At 46.6% G+C, this 21,148-nt stretch overlaps 1 protein-coding gene across 9 annotated transcripts in view; it reads right to left on the bottom strand.

Annotated features, from left to right (window-relative positions):
• Positions 1-21,148, bottom strand: part of FUT8 (fucosyltransferase 8) — a 133,259-nt gene that overhangs the window by 13,944 nt on the left and 98,167 nt on the right. For all 9 annotated transcript variants that reach the window (XM_075613534.1, XM_075613528.1, XM_075613532.1 and 6 more), the window contains 3 exons: positions 15,756-16,002; positions 12,605-12,781; positions 5,291-5,441 (listed from right to left, as the gene is read on the bottom strand). In XM_075613534.1, coding sequence (XP_075469649.1) covers positions 5,291-5,441; positions 12,605-12,781; positions 15,756-16,002 — 575 coding nt within the window. The remainder of the gene's footprint in view (positions 1-5,290; positions 5,442-12,604; positions 12,782-15,755; positions 16,003-21,148) is intronic.

The raw sequence follows: 21,148 nt of genomic DNA, 5'->3' as shown, positions 1-21,148 counted from the left end.
GTCCCAGCTTCAGCACAGGTGGCTCAATCAGTCCCAGCTTCAGCACGGGTGACTCAATCAGTTCCTGCTTCAGCACAGGTGGCTCAAGCAGGGATATCCTGACCACCTGGTGGCCATTGAGGCCTGAGTTGGCCGCTCCTGTAATTCTTCCAGGGAATAAGCTTAAATTATTGATTGACTTTTTTTTGCATGACTTTTTATTATTTTTGTTTACCTCTTAAGATCTGTCTTCCTGCCCTTTCCCACAGATGGTTTTTAATCCCACACTTTGTACGGGCGATAGAAGCGTTTGAAATATTAAGTGTCCAGGAGGTTAAAGTGAAGCTTTGCCCAGAGGCGGCTAATGGTTACCATGGTAACCTCGGAAGCAAGAGATTAAGAAAACTGTGATTTTTCTCACTAGTAACACTGTTTTTTTTTTTTTTTTTTTTTAAAGAGCAGGACATGCTCTGGGGAAAGATAAGAACATTACATGAGTTAAACTATGAAGGCTTCTGGGGGGGATTGATGCTTTTAAGAGTTAAATCCCTCCTAGAAACAAAATTTATTATTTCCAGTGACCTGTTTAAGGAGTCACATATGTGTAATTTACACTTTTTTAACCCACATCTGACACCTACAGTAGAAATATTTAACATTTACAAGTTACAGACGGCTTCTGGAGACGTGTTACGTGACGCCGCGTTGCCATGGCAACGTGACGGCAGAACGCCGGAGCCAAGGTAAGGAGGGAGGGGTGGGGGCGCAGGGGGGAAATATTGCGCACCCCCGATCTAAGACATGTTTATTTTACCTATCAAAGCGGCCACCTTTTAATCTTTATTTTTTTTTTAAATTGGACAAGTATTTTAAAATTATTTTGATATGGTAAACAGATATACTAAAATATATACTATCTGTATATATTATTTAATACTGCGCAACATCAACAGGTGAATAAACACATTCAATATTTAATCATATGACCATGTATATCGCTTGCATAGTACAGTATTAACTGATTTTCTTTATAGAAAAAGCAATCAAACGTATATTTACGACAAAGATTATTTCATCTTAATGTGTTTATTGGCATTTTAAAGACCATGTTAAAAAAAAAAAACCTCTTATAAATCCTAAAAAAAAATTGTTAAAAAATAAATAAATGTTTGTTGGGGGTTTTACGTACCTGTTAATACTGTGTAATGCTACGGCCCCGGCGCTGCACGCCCGCCTGCCAGGCTGGCGACGCGTGCAGCTGTGAGCCCCGGCCGGCAGTGAGAAAGACGGGGGGGGGAGGGGGCGTGACGGGCGCGTGGCCATGACGTCACCCGGCAGGTTAGCCCTCATTGGCTGAACCGCCGGGGGGGGGGGGGGGGGGAAAGGGGGGCGGGCGTGGCCAGCGCTCTCTCGCCAGTTCTGAAGACACTTTTACTGTCTTCAGAAAAATCTGACAGCGCAGCACGGCAGCCAAGGTAGGTAGCGGGCCCGGCCCCACTGAGGGGCTGTTCTTGTCCCTGCAGAGCACGCCATAGCGCGCGCGCAAGCAGGTAGCGGGGACCTAGCATAATGTGGCAGGCGTAAGCTTATAGGATTTGTCCATGTTAAAAAGGAGAAGCAAAAAGTGTCCCTGTGTGCTCATTTGCAGGTCATTACCCAGAATCCTTTGCTTGCAGTGGAAGCACTGCATGCTAAGAGATAATGGGGAAAGGCAGATTTGCAGACCTGTCACTGTGCTTACAAATGAAATATTTTTATGTGCTGTACACATACCCGATGGTAATTTACAGCAAATTCAATATATGTGTCTGGGAAATTATACCGGTTTTAAACGCCCCAAAAGCTACCAGAGCGCCATAATTGTTCCCAAGGTTCAAACAAAGGAATGGCAGCAAGTAATTGACAACCATTTCAGCACAAATCAATTAACCTTTTGCAAAGCCCTTCAATTATCTCAGATGAATGAAAATGTATTTATCATCTGCAGCTTCCAAATCATGGCTTGTCCTTTAAGCAGTGTGTGTGTGTGTGTGTTTATTGGATTAAGAGCTATAGGCTTAGCCTATTAACAGGGCAGCTAGGATAATACAGAACAGATATAAAATGTTTTATACAAAAACTAAACACAGTGCAAAGATAAAGATTAAAGAATCAATCAGTACCAAACAGAGTATTCATCTGATTGAATGGGAAAGTGTCTCCTAGGGCCAAAGTGAATTAATGGAAGTAGCATAGTTACGTTACCGTTTTTAATGGCCACGTTACCAAATTCCTTAAAGCAGGGGTGGCCAACTCCAGTCCTCAAGGGCCACCAACAGGTCAGTTTTTCTGGGTCTTTGACAGCCACCTGTGCTGAAGCAGGGATACCCTTGAAAACCTGACCTGTTGGTGGCCCTTGAGGACTGTAGTTGGCCACCTCTGACTTGAAGTACAGCTCAACCCCGTTATAACGCTGTGCTTGGGGTCCAAAGAATCACATCGCGCTATAAGCGGATCGCGTTAGAAATCATGTACAATTGTATGCATTGTACAATAAAGTATTTAAGACACCAATAATTGGGAGCCACGCTTGCATCGCGTTATAAGCGGATCCGCGTTGTAACAGATCGCGTTATAACGGGGTTGAGCTGTATTTCTCCAATCTTGTCACAAATTTGGCAGACTCTTGTAATCATGTAAACTTGACCCAGAATTACTCCTAATCGTGATAGGCTTTGGCCAACGATGGCAGCATATTTAGTTTAAAAATAAATACTGAGGAACAACCATAATTATCAGATACCACCAGTATAAAACCTGAAGAAAAAAAGAAGCTGTGTGTGCTGTGCACGCGCATAGTAAGTGAAACTTCTTTGACTTTTGTCACAGAAATTGACTTATAACGCGCGTGCTCGGCACACGTGTCAGTCAGTGTATGTGTCAGTCAGTGAGTATGTATGTGTGTCGGTCAGAGAGTATGTATGTGTGTCAGTCAGAGAGTATGTATTTGTGTCAGAGAGTATGTATGTATGTTTGTGTATGTATGTGTGTCAGTCAGAGATTATGTATGTGTGTCAGTCAGTGTGTGTATGTGTGTCAGTCAGTGTGTGTGTGTCAGTGTGTGCATGTGTGTGTGTCAGTGTGTGCATGTGTGTCAGTCAGTGTGTGCATGTGTGTCAGTCAGTGTTTGCATGTGTGTCAGTCAGTGTTTGCATGTGTGTCAGTCAGTGTGTGTGTGTGTGTGTGTGTCAGTCAATGTGTGTGTGTGTGTGTCAGTCAATGTGTGTGTGTGTGTGTGTGTCTGTGTGTCAGTGTATGTCTCTCTCTCTCTGTGTTGTGTGAATGTCTCTCTGTGTCGGTCAGTGTGTGTATGTGTGTCAGTCAGTGTGTGTATGTGTGTCAGTCAGTGAGTGTATGTGTGTCAGTCAGTGAGTGTATGTGTGTCAGTCAGTGAGTGTATGTGTGTCAGTCAGTGAGTGTATGTGTCAGTCAGTGAGTGTATGTGTGTCAGTCAGTGAGTGTATGTGTGTCAGTCAGTGTGCGTGCATATGTGTGTCAGTTAGTGTGTGTGTCAGTCAGTGTGTGTGTGTGTGTGTGTGTATATGTGTAAGTCAGTGTGTGTGTGTGTGTGTGTGTGTGTGTGTATGTGTGTCATTCAGTGTGTGTGTGTGTGTGTATGTGTGTGTGTGTGTGTGTGTGTGTGTGTATATGTGTCAGTCAGTGTGTGTGTCTATGTGTGTCAGTCAGTGTGTGTGTGTGTGTGTGTGTGTGTGTCAGTCAGTGTGTGTGTGTCAGTCAGTGTGTGTGTATGTGTGTCAGTCAGTGTGTGTGTGTGTGTGTGTGTGTATATATATGTATGTGTGTGTGTGTGTCTGTCAGTGTATGTGTGTCTCTCTTTCTGTGTCCTGCCCCCTCTCTCCTGACTCCCTCCCCCCCTCAAAGGCAGGCAGAGCTGCGGACCCGCAGTGGCTCTGTCTCTCCTCCCCCCCTCACACCCGCCCCCCCCCCCCTCACAGGCAGGCAGAGCTGCGGACCCGCGGCGGCTCTGCCCGAGACTCTCCTCCTCCCCTCACACCCCCCCCCCCTCTCACAGACAGGCAGAGCTGCGGACCCGCGGCGGCTCTGCCTGAGTCTCTCCTCCCCCCCCCCCCCCCTTTCACAGTCAGGCAGAGCTGCGGACCCGCGGCGGCTCTGCCTGAGTCTCTCCTCCCCCCCCCCCCCCCTTTCACAGTCAGGCAGAGCTGCGGACCCGCGGCGGCTCTGCCTGAGTCTCTCCCCCCCCCCCCCCCCTCACAGACAGGCAGAGCTGCGGACCCGCGGCGGCTCTGCCTGAGACTCTCCTCCCCCCCCCCCCCTCAGACAGGCAGAGCTGCGGACCCGCGGCGGCTCTGCCTGAGTCTCTCCTCCCCCCCCCCCCTTTCACAGTCAGGCAGAGCTGCGGACCCCGCGGCGGCTCTGCCTGAGTCTCTCCTCCCCCCCCCCCCTCTCACAGACAGGCAGAGCTGCGGACCCGCGGCGGCTCTGCCTGAGACTCTCCTCCCCCCCCCTCACAGACAGGCAGAGCTGCGGACCCGCGGCGGCTCTGCCTGATTCTCTCCTCCCCCCCCCCCCCCTCTCTCACAGACAGGCAGAGCTGCGGACCCGCGGCGGCTCTGTTTGATTCTCTCCTCCCCTCCCCCCCCCCGGCGAGACGCGGCCGCACCGAGCAGATACCTTAATAAAGGCCCCCTCCCCCTCCGGAAGTGCTGCATGGGCAGAGGCAGTGTCGGCGGGGGAAGGGGGGCAGCGCGTCATCGTCAGCGGGAGCTGGCTTCGAGGGGAGCGCTGCAGCGATCCCCTTCTGATGGTGCTGTGGCCCCCCCCCCCCCCCGTTCCATGATTCGGCCGAGGGAGGTCAGCAGGGAGTGGCGGCAATTAAATTTTGAGGGGTAGCGACGCCGGCGGCGCTACCGCCGCATGTGAGCGGGTGGGGGGAGCAGAGCTCGTTAGGAGCTGCGGCGGCGAGTAAATGTTGAGCGGGTGGGGGGGACCGTTTGGGGGGGAGCAAAGATGGTTAGGAGCATGATTTGCCAGAACACAGCCTGGCCTCATCTGCCAGCACTGTGACGTCACATCCGTTTCATTTTCTATCCCCACAATCCATTTTTGTCCCATTAGGAATGAGGTGCCACTAAAGAAGTTTCACTTCAAAAAGTATTACATTTTATACAAGAAGCAAAGAAGTGAACATTGTATTTTAACGGATATTGCTTAACCCTTAAAAGGTCGTTTGTCCGCTACGGGGACCTGCCCCTGTCCGGGCACATGACACGGTGACATCTTTCTAACTTACCTGAGAGGAGAACGTACAGACGAGGAAGTCGGCTTGCGATAAGAAGTGGATGTCCAGGATCACGCCGCGGAGCGAGTTTTCAGTGTATCGGTTATGCAGACCGGCTGACCAGGAGATGGAGTTATCACTAATAAATTCATAGTGTGGGTACCTAAAGAAAGACAACAGGGACATCATTTTCCCTTTCTACTGCAGAGCATCCTTTTGATCGTCTTAAATTCTTTCCCCTTGGCCAGGGGTGCTCAACTCCAGTCCTGAAGCCCCCCAACAGGTCAGGTTTTTAGAATATCCCAGATTCAGCTCAGGTGGCTCAATCAGAGGCTCAGTCAAAGACTGAGCCTCTGATTGAGTCACCTGTGCTGAAGCAGGGATAGCCTGAAAATCTGTCCTGTTGGGGAGGTTTAGGGGAGGACTGGACTTGAGCCTCTCTGCCTTAGACCACTGTAACAAGTCTCTCCTCTGTACATAATCCTCTGAAGAGACACTCACCGGGATTCCCCAAAATCCTATAAGGGGAATCGGAACTCAATCTGACATTCACTGCCCTAACTCTCCCCACACCACGGTGTTCATGTAATATTACGTTGATAACATGGGGAAAATAATGAAACGTGATGCTTTTTTAAAAAAAAATCTTTTCCTGTATGCATGTAAACTGAACATGTTCTCTCAGAGCGGGAGAAGAGAGAGGGGGAAGAGAGAGAGACAGAAAGGGGGAAGAGAGAGAGGGAGATAGGGGGGTAGAGAGAGAGAGAGGGTGGAGAGGGGGAAAGAGAGAGAGGGAGAGAGGGAGGGAGAGGGGGAGAGACAGAGAGGGAAGGAGGGAGAGGGAGGGAGGAGGGAGAAGGAGGGGGAGAGAGAGAGAGGGAGAAGGAGGGAGGGAAAGAGGGAGGGAGAGAGGGAGGGGGGGAAGGGAGGGAGGGGGGGAGAGAGGGGAGGTGAGGGAGGGAGGGGGGAGAGAGGGAGGGAGGGGGGAGAGAGGGAGGGAGGGGGGGAGAGAGGGAGAGGGGGGAGGGGAGGGAGAGAGAAAGAGACAGACACAGACGAGTTAATTTTTGTAAAGTGGAGAAAATACGGGTTTCAAACGTACAGAGGCATGCAGTATATTTAGAAATGTACAAAAAAAGGCAAGCAGATCTATGCGGACTTAGAACTGGAGCATATTTCCAGCTGTCCTGTGTGCCATCTCATCCTAGCAGACAATTTATGAAGTGAATTGTAAGGTTTCTGAAGCGATTTCAGATATAATTAGTACAGGACAATCAGCAACTTGCATGAAATAGAACACATTTATTTTAAGTTAGTTTGTATCGTCAAAGATTAAACATCTCCTTGATTTCCACGTTATGTTATTCGCATTAACATGGAAACGGTTGTTGCAAGAAACTATTTTGCATGGATCATTCGGAAAGCCGTTATAGGACCCCAACAGTATTCTGCATATTCAGGTTAATCATTAAAAACATGACTGCCTCCTTTGGAGTAATGTTTCCATGGTTAAGGCCTGCTGAGGCTGCAGGTATGGTTAAGAAAGTATTCACCTGCTAACTTACTCGCTTTGTACTTCATCGAAACCCGACAAAGAGAGAAGAGATTTTATATACAGCAAAGGCAGAGTTCATTCCATTTAAGATTATAAATAAATGAGAGGGGGAAAGAGGGGAGAGAGAGAGGGAGATTTCTCCTCGGCCACAGACTCTTAGTCAGGAATCAATTTAAGATTTAATATTTTATTTAAGTAGACAGTAAGAAGCTCACACATTTCATAGGTAGTCTCCCTTCATCAGGTAAATAATGTAAAAAAGTGTACATTCAACCTTAAATACCCTACACCAGCGTTTCCCAAATGGTGGGTCGCGACCCGGGCACCGGGCAATGGCACCAAAATTGCCGGGTCGCAGCGAGGCTGGCCGCGCGGTGTCTCCCGTCTCCCCCTCCCCCCCCCCCGCTCAAGTTAAAAAAATGGCGGCGATTCCCCCCGCGGTCCCGCGCGCATACGCAGGGACCGCTCCCTTCCTCCCCCCCCCCCGCTCCCAACGTGGGACGGAGGAGGAAGTACCAGCTCCTCTGCGGCCCGCACGTTACGTGGGACGGAGGGGGAAGTATAAGCTCCTACTGCGGCCTGCTTCCCTCCGCGGCCAGCTTCCCGAGCTCACCTCCCATGGCACCCCCTCCGAGCCCATCTCCCGTGCCCCCAAGCCCACCTCCCATCCCGGGCAGCAGGGGGTATCGGGGGCAGCAGGGGAAAGCGTCCGGCGGCAAGGTAAGTCACCCCACCCAGTCACTGTCACCCAGTGACTCTCTCCCACCCACCCAGTCACTGTCACCCACCCAGTCACTGCCTCCCACCCAAGTGTCCCTGGCCCCCTCCTCCCACCCACCCAAGTGTCCCCTGCCCCCTCCTCCCACCCACCCACCCAGTCCCTGGCCCCCTCCTCCCACCCACCCACCCAGTGTGTGTATCAGTATCAGTGTGTGTGTGTATCAGTATCAGTGTGTGTGTGTATCAGTATCAGTGTGTGTATCAGTGTGTGTGTGTATCATTATCAGTGTGTGTGTGTATCAGTGGCTGTGTGTGTGTGTGTATCAGTGGCTGTGTGTGTGTGTGTATCAGTGTGTGTGTGTGTGTGTGTGTATCAGTGTCTGTGTGTGTGTGTGTATCAGTGTCTGTGTGTGTGTGTGTGTATCAGTGTCTGTGTGTGTGTGTATCAGTGTCTCTGTGTGTGTGTGTGTATCAGTGTCTGTGTGTGTGTGTGTGTGTGTGTGTGTGTGTGTGTGTGTGTGTATCAGTGTGTGTGTGTGTGTGTGTGTATCAGTGTCTGTGTGTGTGTGTGTGTATCAGTGTCTGTGTGTGTGTGTGTGTATCAGTGTCTGTGTGTGTGTGTGTATCAGTGTCTGTGTGTGTGTGTGTATCAGTGTCTGTGTGTGTGTGTGTGTGTGTGTATCAGTGTCTGTGTGTATCAGTGTCTGTGTGTGTGTGTGTGTTTGTGTGTGTGTGTGTGTGTGTGTGTGTGTGTGTGTGTGTGTGTAGCAGTGTCTGTATCAGTGTGTGTGCATGTGTGTAGCAGTGTCTCTGTGTGGCTGCGTGTGTGTCAGTGGCTGCGTGTCTGTCAGTGGCTGCGTGTGTGTGTGTGCATCAGTGGCTGTGTGTGTGTGTCTGTGCAGGCCCTATAGGCCAGTATAGGCGATAACATTTTTAGTGGGTCACGAAGGAGAAGTTAAAAAATAACCGGGTCACGGAAAAAAAAGTTTGGGAAACCCTGCCCTACACCATCAAGTGCCGACCCCCTTATATCCGATTTTAAGGAAATACACTTTTTAGCTGTGCTTGTACAGAAGGATGGAGATTTCTACAGCAAAGATACAAACCCTAACAACCTATTAAAAGCAGACTGCGATCCTCCATGAAACGCAAGAACGGGACGCCCGTACAGTCAGCTGATCCGAACCCGAAGGACATCCAGCAATGACGAGAAATCAACGCAGATAAAAGGATAATGAAATTCAAAGACAGGATAAGAAAAAGAATCCCAAAAGTAGACTCATGTAAATAAAAAAAAAGTAGCTAAACTACCTAGAAATTCCCTACTAACCTAAAAAAGAAAAGAGAACCAGAGGCAGAATATCGTATGTACCCACAAATTGTAGCATGTCCACTCGTGTGAAAACTAACATTCACAAATACTGGCAGAACCTATACAAAGATACCTCCCTTACGCCATCTTTTTCCACAACCTCCTTTATTCTCCTATAATAGGGCAAAAAATATAGGCGATCTTTTAATAAAAGCGGCTATAGATAGTCAGCCAAATGAAACAGACAAGATGAACAAATAAGACTGGCACCTTTCCTTGTGTACGTTGTTGCCACTGCAATGGGATTGTGAAAGTGGAGACATTCACTCGCCCGCCCAGTAGAAAGGAGATCAAACAAAGGTTTTTTACATGTGATGGATAGTGCCTGGGTGGTCTATATCACGGGCGCTCAACTCCCGTCCTCAAGACTCCCCAACAGGTCAGGTTTTAAGGATATCCCAGCTTTAGCACAGGTGGCTCAGTCAAAGACTGAGACACAGATTGAGCCACCTGTGCTGAAGCAGGGATTGATTCAGGCACCTGTGCTGAAGCTGGGACTAATTGAGCCACTGTATTCTGAAGCTGGGATATCCTTAAAACCTGACCTGTTTTAGGGTCTTGAGGACTGGAGTTGAGCGCCCCTGCTTTATGCACTTAAATGCCCTTGTGGCAAACTACATGTTGGACAAACGTCAAGACCAGTAAAACAGCGCGATTATCCCAACTTCACAGGCGTTTCATCACTTTTAGGTATATAAGCAATGTTAGGAGTGCACATTCGTATCCTCACAAAGGTCTCACTGGCTGACCAAAACATCCATTGTCGTCAATGTCGTCTTGTACATTTCCATCTGTTCTCTGGAGAGCTTCTCTCTTCTCTTCATATATAGGAGATCTGTACTTGCTATGTACACAAATCGGACATCAGACTCGGTAGAATAGAATCCCCACGTGTGGGACACTTTGTACAGCGCAAACTATGATTTTGTTTATGTTAGATCAAGTGGCAAGTCCTGAGAGAGGAGGTAATAGAAACTGCTTCTTCAATGGGAAGCTTACTGGATATACCATCTACCACTGGTATGAATGAATAACCTTTTCTGGGATGTAATTTTTTTTAATATACTTTAATCTGAAAACATCTGCCTAACTAAGAAATCTAGTTAATGCAACCTACAGTATGGAGAAGGCTAACCAGAGAACATGGCGGATCACAATACGATTTCCACATACACAAAGTGGGTAGGTACTGTATGGACGCTCCTGTTATATAAGGAAGCTCTAGGCCTATCCTTTATAGATCGTCTATATATACAAAATAATCCCTATTTCTTCGAATAGCCTCTATCATATTAAAATAACTTGTCTCATCTAGAATATTACATATTAAAATGAGTATGAAGTAAAAGGAGACACTGTGTGCTCATTTCCATGTCATTACCCAGAATCCCTGGCTGCAGCAGAAGCATTGTATGCTAGGAGATAATGGGGAAAGGCAGGGTTGCAGACCTGTCTGAGACAAGTGAATGTGCTCACAAGCGGTATTTTTATTTGCTAGAATATTACACAAGACAAAAAAACCCCAATGCAACATCCGACATGACAAATGATTAAGTTAAATACGATGTTATTCTTCTCACACGTAAGGGTCACTAGTTAATCCTTTGGCCAAAGCATTATATGCCGGTAACCACGTCACGGTTAACCCTTCACTGCAGGTCCTACACTGACTGCACACGGTCTCTTTACCTCTCTACCGGAGGAAGAAGTCTCGCGATACACTGGTCATCACAGGTATATCAGGACCTGCCTATTAAAGAGGGGAGGGTGAGCTTAAAATCAAGGAGCAAGAGGTCACAAACCTCCCAATAATATTGCCAATTCAAACTCACTCTTTACAGCTGAAACTTCCGTGACTCCTTGTAGCCAAATCACATCTCTTTCCTACAGAGTCTAATCATACATGTTTATCCTTACTAGCCTCAACAAAAATGATGTGATGGGTATCTCTACAAATAGAAATAGGTCTATCAAAATAGGTATTATGCAGTCGTATCCTAATCTCTATTCCAGTGTGTGTTTACATTTTCTATTTTTCATTGCACTAATATTCACAGGTGTTTACATATTGTTCTCTCTAATTACATTATAATTTGATCATCAGAATCCAATCCTCTGGCATCCTTCCTGACCATGCAATAGTGTACTGTGTAAGGAAAATTAAATCGCCCCAATCAAGCCCTATAGTTCTACTCACTAGAACATTTAGAAACTTTAACCCACAACAGTTTCTTGCTGACCTTACCAGCTGCCCTTGGTATAGAATCGACTTAATTAACGACCTTGATTCTGCGCTCGACTATTTCCAATCTGTGTTCTTAAAACTCTGTGATACCCATGCTCCACTACGCAGAATAAGAGTACGGGGGGGCCACCTTCCGTGGGTTAAAACTGACCTTATAGCACTCAACCATTTCAGGGGTGCCTTGTGGAAAAGCTACAATGTAACTGGCACTACCAAGGATCTTAATAACTAGATGCCTGTGGAATACGCGCACAAGGCAAACAAGGCATGCAAAAGCACAATATTACTCTGACAATCTTCACCAGAATACATAAAACCCAGCTAACTTCTGGAAGGTTATCAACAATATATTTCAGCCTTCTAGCCATCAACAACCAAGTAATATCACTAAGGAGGATATTACTCTGACAAACCCCACTGACATTGCAAAGGCAGTCAATGATTTCTTTGTGTGGTGTGCCATTAACTTATTAGCGAAACGCAACCCAAACTACAAACATAAACCTCATTTTATTAGGCCCGAGAGTGCCTGATTTTTGTGTATGTATGTATTTATATATATTTTGACCACTTGGTTACATTATTAGCTATGAAGCCTCAGACCCCACTTGATCCCTCAATTTCTTTTCATAGGATAAAGAACACACTTCTCAGACAGGTCCCCGAACCTGCCCTATCCCATACAAAATACAGTGCTTTCACTGCAGCCAAGGATTCTGGGTAATGACATGCAAATGAGCACTCGCAGGGCACCACTTTTTGCTTCTTATCTATATATGCAGTATTTCGGATCTACAAGCACCTTTACTGTATGAGCTTGTACCGCCTTTCCCATGAACCACCTGCCATTTTGTAAAGAACGACTCCCTCATATTTATCCTGAGCCTCCCCACCCCACCTCTTGTCCTAGTACAGGGGTGGCCAGCTCCAATCCTCAAGGGCCACCAACAGGTCAGGTTTTAAGGATATCCCAGCCTTCAGCACAGGTGAAGTTGAGGTGGCTCAATCAGTCCCTGCTTCAGCACAGGTGGCTCAAGCAGGGATATCCTGACCACCTGACCTGTTGGTGGCCATTGAGGACTGAGTTGGCCGCTCCTGTAATTCTTCCAGGGAATAAGCTTAAATTATCGAAAACTGAGCCACTGATTGAGCCACCTGTGCTGAAGCAGGCATATCAGTGAAACCTGACCTGTTGGTGGCCTTGAGGACTGGAGTTGGCCACCCCTGCCCGTCTTCCACAAATGCTTCCATCCCACATCGTCCCCCTCCTTTCTCCCATGCTGGACACGTGACCATCCTTTACCCTTTACTAAAAGCATTTCTACAATGCAGATCCTACAGGGTCTCCAGTCTCCCTTCCTCATCCCGCCTCCTTTTTCATATCCTTATTGGCCCACGGACCCCAGTAGATAGCCTCCACGTGGGGGCACTTACTTGGATTTGGCTTCTTGTAGTAACGATGGGTCGTCCGTTGCCAAGTACACCCGTTTCTTGTCTATGTGCATTCGACGAGCAAGAAGCTGGTAATGTTCTTCCACATGCACCATGTATTCCTCAATCGGATGGAAAGCTGCCTCGGTCCCTACTTTGTCTGTCCTCCTGACGTGAACGCTGAAAGCCAGACATGGATATCTCTCTTAAAGAGGCAGTGCAAGCAGATTACATTTAAAAAATAAAAATGCATGTATGCAGCCTTTGATTACCTTTATTGAAAAGAAATTACCTACGCTGCCGATCGATTGGCTCTCCCGTGATCGATCAGCAAAAATCATGCTTCCCAGGGTTCACTAAATGGCTGCCTTTCAGTTTCAACTCAATCCTTCAGTCAGTGTAACTCAGCAGCTACTATGTATTCTTATGTTCCGAAGGTAACATGATCTATTGTTACAGTTTACAGCTCACACTGCTGGTGATATTGGCAACAAATCATCCCAAACAGGAAAGTGTTACAAAGATCTTGCACTGCTGGGGAGGTGGCTAAAGCCTGCTATAGAAATCACAGGATGTTCAGTATATTAAAACGCATTAAAAATGGCATTAAGATTTGAACTAAAAAAAAATAATAATAATAAAAGGTAGTAAGTATTATCTAATACTACAGAACGGATTTAAAAAAAACAAACAAAAAAAACAAACACATTTACGATATTGCTTGGATTACTCCTTCAAAGCATCAAAATATGTGAAATTGTACATGTTTTTTTTTTAATTTAAATAAATCAGTTCTGTAGTATTAGATACTAGTGACTATATATATATATATAAATTTAAAATAATTTTTTTTAAAGGTCAATGCCGTTTTTAAGCATCTTGATTTTTATACTATGTTTTAGCCCATCTCCGAAACAGTGCAAGATCACTGCAACACTTTCCTGGTCGGGATAATTTGTTGCCAATGTTCCCAGCAGTTTGAGCTGTAAACTGTAATAGATAATGTTACCTAAGTAACATCAGGCCTGGGACATAGTGGTGTGAGCAAGGCTGAGCCGTGCTCACACTCGGCACTGAGCCCCTGCAGCCGCAATGAGAGCGGCTTTAGCTGGGGCTCGCGCACGCGTCCGCACGCTTGGGGAAGCGTGTCTCAAGATGTTTTCAAATTTGGCGCTCGCCGGAGCGCAGGGCCGGTCACGTGAGCGGTTCGCCCAATGAGGGCGAACCAGCTCCGTGACGTCACTGGCCCGCCCCCAGACGGCGCGCTATGTAAGGCCAGGGAACCACTTTCCCTGAGCCTCAGCGCGCCTCCGCCCGGATAAAATCACTATGTCCCAGGCCTAAGGCCTCGGTCCCGCTGCGCTCGTTGGCGCGGGCGGCGGGTCGCGAGTTCCCCACCAGCAGGGGAATCCTCGCGAGCCGGTCCCGGTCCCCACTGGCTGCACAGAGCACTACACGCTGTAGCGCGTCAGCCGCTGGAGACACCAGAGAATGGTGTTTTCTAGCTTTGACGCGTGACGTGTGTGGCTGTGAGCCAATGGGGAGGGGAGGCTTCGGGAGGAGGAGTGGCTTCGGGAGGAGGAGAGGCTTTCCAGGAGCGGGGAGGAGTGTGGAGGGACAGCAGGTGAGTGCCTTTCTCTGTGTGTGTGTCTGAGTGCGTGCATGCCTATCTGTGTGTGTATGTGTGTGCCCGAGTGCGTGAGTGCCTGCCTCTGTCTGTGTGTGTGTGTGTGTGTGTGTATGAGTGCCTGCCTGTGTGTGCGCGCGTGTGTGTGTATGAGTGCGTGAGTGCCTGCCTGTGTGTGTGTGCGCGTGTGTGTGTATGAATGAGTGCCTGCGTGTGTGTGTTTAAACTTACCTTCCAGCTCCAGCCCGAGTCTGTGGAGGGAGGGGGGGGAGAGTAGCGGGTCCCTCCGCTCAAGCCACGCCCCCCCTCCCTGTCAAACCGCCCACCTCCCGCCCACCTCCCGCCCACCTCCCGATCAAACCTCCCACCTCCCGCCCACCTCCCGCTCCGGCTCCCGCTCCCTACAGACCGCAGATCGCGGTCTGTGTATCTCAGCGCACCGCCTGTCAGCAGCGCAGGTGCGCTGACTCTGGGAGCGGGGCCTTACCTTAAGGATACATTGAAGCTGCTGAGTTACATGGACTGAAGGATTATTAGGCACACAATCAGCATTTTTACAGATGTGTAACAGGAGCACCAAACGATTGCCAGCTTAGGTAAGAATGCAGAATGATACACTGTCACGCGCTTTACATATACAAATAAGAAAAGAGAAAAGGGGGAATGTACTATTTCTGCTTTAAAACTCAAATCCACTCGCCACCCATGGATTTATTCACCATTGAACAGAAAAAACTATTTAAATCAGATGGCTACTGATCAGATTCGTGGTAAACTGGAAAATATTCATGTTCTGAGGATTGACATTATTCTTGTGCATGATTTGTCAATATACGCACATTACATATTCCCCATATATATTTCTTATATAGCTCTGCTATGTGCTGTATATAGCAAAGATAAAAATGTGTGCTCTGTGCTGTACATAGACATTTGTAGGCATAAATCTCTGCCCCACAGAGCTCACAGCCTAATTATTGGTGCCTGGAGCATACGTAGGTAAAGTAACTTGCTCAAGATCATATGGCGCTGTCACTAATATTCTAACTGGGTTCACCCAATCAAATGTCAGTGACATTACCACTGTACAACTGCGCCTGTCCTATTTCATGCTGCTTACATTACATGTGAACATTTCTGCATTATACACGCAAACTACCATTTAGACCAGGGGACCTCAACTCCAGTCCTCAAGCCTCCTCAACAGGTCAGATTTTCAGGATAGCCCTGCATCAGCACAGGTGGCTCAATGAGTCGATGCTTCAGCACAGGTGACCCAATTACCTGTACTGAAGATGGGCCATCCTGAAAACCTGTCCAGTTGAGGTGGCTTGAGCACCCCTGATTTAATCGTTTATTTCCAGGAGCAAGTTAGAGGGACTACATGTTGAGCGTGATCATATAGTTCATTGGTCATGTGAACAAAGAATGATTAAGATTGCCAAAGATAATTTGAGTTTCAGTAGAACAGGCTACAACATGTTGGGTTACTTTTATTACAATCCTAGCATTACATATCATTCTTACCCGATGACTGGGTGCTTGAACCCCAGTTTTTTGGTGGACTCCTCGATCTCTTTCTCCAACCACATCTGAGGCCGAATCAGATACTTTACAAACTGCGAAACCCACCACACGGCGGGATCGCCATGCAGGCGCATTAACCGGTCTACAAGGTCTTCCGGTACACCGAGCGGTAAATACGGTGGCCTTGGGTGGAGACTGTCAACGATGGGTAATTCCACAACCTGAACGTCCCTATCATTTGCTTCACCTGAGAGAGACAAATACACATTTAGTCCCATGCAACCTAAAAAAAAAGTCACCTTTTAGTTATTGCAGATAAATGCAACATTTAAAAAAAAAAACATCTCTGCCAGAAGGGCCTGCAGGGCATTGGCGCTCACGGGGTCACGGAATGTTGACTTTACTAATTCTTAGTTTTTCGGGATTATTAGTAATTACAGGATTCCAAAAATTGAAGGCTTAGCTGGTCTCAACTTCCTTTTGAGCTGGTTACTTAATAGAACGACATACACCGTGAAACCATGTCCTAACTAGGCCCGTTAGGGTGACGGTGTTGTATATAATGTTGACCACGCACCTAATTGTCTGGCTCTGCAGCACATTATAAAAAGCCTCTGGCCCTTAAAAGGTTTAACAAACTATACACTCTGGGTGGACTTGTATCAGCAGCAGTCTAGAATTAAGCGCTCTCAGCTGGAGATCTATGGAAACAGTCAGTAAACATTGACCTCAGACAGCTGAAACCATGTGAAGGTCATGCTTTGCTTCACAGTTCCAGAAGTCAAGAAATACAATTTAATTACATTGCTATTCTTCATAATGGTTGTCTTGCTTTCGAAGAGCAACCCGGTCGGTGTCCATCCCCCATGTGTATGGTACGAAAGGTAAAATCATCATGTGTCATCTAATGAGAAAGTTTGGGATTTCCGTAGATGGGACACTCAAAGCTGTTAAATTCCCGACTACCGACTGTGACACTGGCTGCACGCGTTCACCTAACAGGTATGGCCAAAGCCAGTCCACAATGGCCACCAACCGGACAGGTTTTAACGATATCCCTGCTTCAGTACAGGTGGTTCAATCAGTGGCTCAGACAGAATAACTGAGCCCCTGATTGAGCCATCTGTGCTGAAGCAGGGATATCCTGAAAATCTGACCTGTTGGTGGCCCTTGAGGACTGCACTTGGCCACCCCTGCCCTAACACAAGTCTTGTGTTTCTTCGTTGTGAATGAAGCTGGAAATCTGAGGAAGCAGAAACGGATGCGGTCAGGATAACGTTTACATGAACTTCTTAGCTCGACATTGAGCGGACTCTTAGATGCACATGGGGTTTAACCCGCAATGCCCAACACCGTAAACGCCGTGTTGAGGTTTATTTTTTATATAAAAGGACAACCCTGTTTACGGATTATAAAAAAGAAAAAGAAATGGTAAACTGTTCTACACTGAGCGCCGATTGGTCCAATTAAACCCAGGTGGTTTAAATAAAGCATCAGCCGTTGCCCCATCTATAGACTGGCAAGGCTTGAAGATGCCTTTCTACAATAAACTCTCAGGCTCATTATAGCGACAGGTAACTCATCTCGGTGATTGGTTTATTGAGATTGCTTTCACAACACACAAGAAAATCTTTTGGGCATCTTCTACCTTCAACAGCGGCGTAACGACTGATTATGCTCGGATTTACTTTCCTCATTACAGTCATAGATCACAATTAAAAAGCTTGGATACTGCACAGGACACAGAGAGCCTACGGTTTTGGCTCAGACTCCATCGCTATGCCTCTGGTGCATTCAGTTTATAGCCCGTACATCATTAAGTCGACATCTGACATTGTTTCATAGCTGAAACCTCCTGCTCTGTAAAGGTCCAGAATTGACAGCATTTAAGGGGTTTTGATCAAAATGAAAAAGCTATTCACTTCAATGGCGACAAAGGAGATCAATACGGACGTGACTGTATTCAAGCCGGAGACCGATTTAGAGTTAGCTAACTCTTTAAAAAAAAAAAAAAAAGATTTTTTTTTTAGAGTAGGCAAAATAGAAGCACAAAAGACCGTTCACATGGGTATCGTTGTACCGAATTCGACAGGTGGAGCAGAGGCGTGTCTATTTCGAATTGATTTAAATAAGCTCAACAGTAAACGTTAAATAGAACCCGTCTTGTTTATAGATGGATTAAAGCTATTCTTAATTTTAGACCCCTTCTTAATTATGCGCCTATAGGGAAAAATCAGACTACACTATAAAACACACACACACACACACACACACACACACACACACACACACACACACACACACACACACACACACACACACACACACACACACACACACACACACACACACACACACACACTTTCCAGGTTTTCAGGATATCCCTCTTCAGCACAGGGGGGCTCAATCGGTCCCAGCTTCTCAGTCTCTGCTTCAGCACAGGTGGCTCAATCAGAGGCTCAGTTGCAGTTGAGCACCCCTGTTTTAGAACACCTGCAGTGTTAATGACTATGCAGGCACAACTCTAAATTGGCTCATTATCCCAGAATATGCGAGGGCACGCTCTATTTTTGTGATTACACCTACAAAAATCAGGAACATAATAATGCCAGTGTCCCTATATTTGGAATAACAGCACAATACAGAATTGTATCTCAGAGCACCTGTGTAATTAAGGTGAATCATTCTATAAAAACTTTCCACTCATTGCTGTTTGATAATACAGGGATTGTGAATCATCCCATAAGTCTGCAACCAGTGAGAACAAAAGTAAATCCATTAAAATAACCGCAGACTGAGGACATTTATTTGCTCATTCAAAACCAGTCCATGTTCTCGACCACGAAACAATGAAACTAACGTATTGGTGAGCAATGTGTTCCCGGTGATCCAATAAGTAATTCAACAGCAGGACAAAGAGTGGCATGCCCCATTGCACTTAAATTAGGATTGGCAATGAGCAAAGTAAAACAAGCAGTGGTACTGAGCACATCTGTATCTCTATAAGGGCCTTTCTGGCTTCCAGCTGCAGGGTCTGTCCCACCGATGATCAAATGGTTAATGGTTAACTGCAGAGGTATATTTGTAGGGGAAAAAGGTACCGGAAACCCACACAAAGAGAAATGTATTTATATCTAAAGTTCAATATAAAACGCGGTGTTAAATACTGGTAGGGGCCTGGGAAAATGATGGCGATCCTTCCAGTCAATACTGTGGCACCATTAATAATAGTTTGAATGACCACTCTATGGATATTCTGGTTATGCACTAGAAAAGGTCACGAAACTCAATGTGACCCCTCAACAATGCTAAATCAGAGGTGGCCAACGTCAGTCTTCAAAGGCACCCCAACAGGCCAGGTTTTCAGGATACCCCTGTTTCAGCACAGGTGGGTCAATCAGTCCCTGCTTCAGCACAGGTGACTCAATCAGAGGCTCAATCTTTGACTGAGCCACCAGTGCTGAAGCAGGGAAATCCTGAAAACCTGACCTGTTGTTGGCCCTTGAGGACTGGAGTTGGCCACCCCTTTCCTAGATGGATCAAATTAAATTGTAGACTCCAGGAAGTAGGTGCCTCTCTAAGTGCTGTAACAGTGTTATGTTAATGGCAGTTTATTGTGGCCTTGAGCCCCTCATAGTACTGTGATGCAGAATAAATCAGAGGGTTATACTGTAAATACATAATGCAACAGCTGCTAGTGTGCTAGATCCTTTATATATAGCAATATCACACAAAAGAGAGCAGATAGAAGACTTCTAATCCTCGATAAATACTCTGGTTTATAACCAACAAAAATATTTCAAATACTTCTAGTAACTGATTCTTGGAATAGCGGCTTCGGTCACTCCAGGGAGAAGGAGCGGCGTCGGTGAGTAAAGGCACGGACGCTGATTACGACACTGAGTTTGAAGCAGGGGAACCTGGAACAATTCCTGGTGTCAGCTCCTTGTGACCTTGGGCAAGTCCCTTTATCTCCCTGTGCCTCAGGCACCAAAAACAGATTGTGAGCTCCCCTGGGCAGGGGCTGTGTCTAACATTCCTATGTGCTGCGTACCATGCGCTATATTGTCATTGTGACGCGCTTTGAGTCGCACTGGGAGAAGACCGCTATGTGCAATAAAGTTCTTATTATTAAACTCCTTAAACACTTCACCATCATTGGTTCCTTTAAACACAGCTCTTCAAATGGACCTAATTTATCTAATAGTTAAACCAGAGGTGCTCAACTTCAGTCTCCATAGCACAACGAGATATAAAACCTATAACTATATTCCTCTTATGAGATATCATAAGATGACATGTCTCTGGGGTTTGTTGTTTGCCTTCCTCTGGCTCAATAAGTAAGTATAGATATAGGATAAAGTATCTGTCGTCTAAATTTAGCATAGGTTGAACTTGATGGACGTACGTCTTTTTTTCAACCTCATCTATTATGTCACTATGAAGTGTAGGTGTAGTTTAACTCAGGGGTACTCAAGTCCTCAAGCCCCCCCAACAGGCCAGGTTTTCAGAATATCCCTGCTGGAGCAGCCCTAAGTTAAACCACACCTACACTTCAATAGTTATAGATGGTTTTATATCTCGTCGTGCTATTATGTAGGAGCTGTAACATTCTTCAAACCTCCAGGTCCAATGAATAAGCACTCGAGACATAAGAGTTTGAAATGCCCCAAAGGTGCATCCTGCATTTCCTGGGAGATCTGTTGGCTTTGTTCTGCAGGCTCTAAGCAGTTTATTGTCGCCGAGTTGTTTTGTGATTAAATGAGCGGTTTCAATGTTTCGTTAAAATGATATATTACTAGCTCAAGTGCCCTGCATTACTCAGGAGTCACAAAGCCCAGCTTCGCAAGCATCTGGCCACCTCCCTTCCCTTCTCTCTCTCCACCCCCCCCCCCCCCCCCCCCCCCCCCGCTCATCTCTCCCTCCCAGCACTTTCCTTTAAAACCTTACGGTGTCCCCAATTCGTTCAACTTCTCTCTCCTCTTTCAGCATCCTTACTTTCTCCTCACGCGCCAACTGACTTCCTCTCTTTCTTTGTCTGCTTTCTGTGTAAACTTTATAGCTATCTGACTCTTTAGCTGCCACCAGGCTATGTGCATTATGATGCCACCAGTATGTTGTCACGTGCCAGACCCACAGCCTCCCAGGTTCAACACCCAGTGGCTGACTTGCTTGTCCAAGAAATTGTAGCACCTTTAACGTTCATCGCAGCACATTATGAAATAGATAGTAGATTGAAAGAAAAAACCATGTTGGCAAATGTGTTGTAAATGCTTCTTTCACATTCAAAATATAACATCTAACACGCGTTCTCTCAAACAAGACCCCCCAGAATGACTTCGACATGATGCTGTGCAGGGTGACTAATGTTGATGAGAGATATGCTAAAGTTT

Source organism: Ascaphus truei, chromosome 9, assembly GCF_040206685.1.
Source record: "Ascaphus truei isolate aAscTru1 chromosome 9, aAscTru1.hap1, whole genome shotgun sequence".
Lineage (NCBI taxonomy): Eukaryota > Metazoa > Chordata > Amphibia > Anura > Ascaphidae > Ascaphus > Ascaphus truei.
Note: the sequence above shows the minus strand (reverse complement) of the source record. Positions and strands in the feature narration are given on the sequence as shown.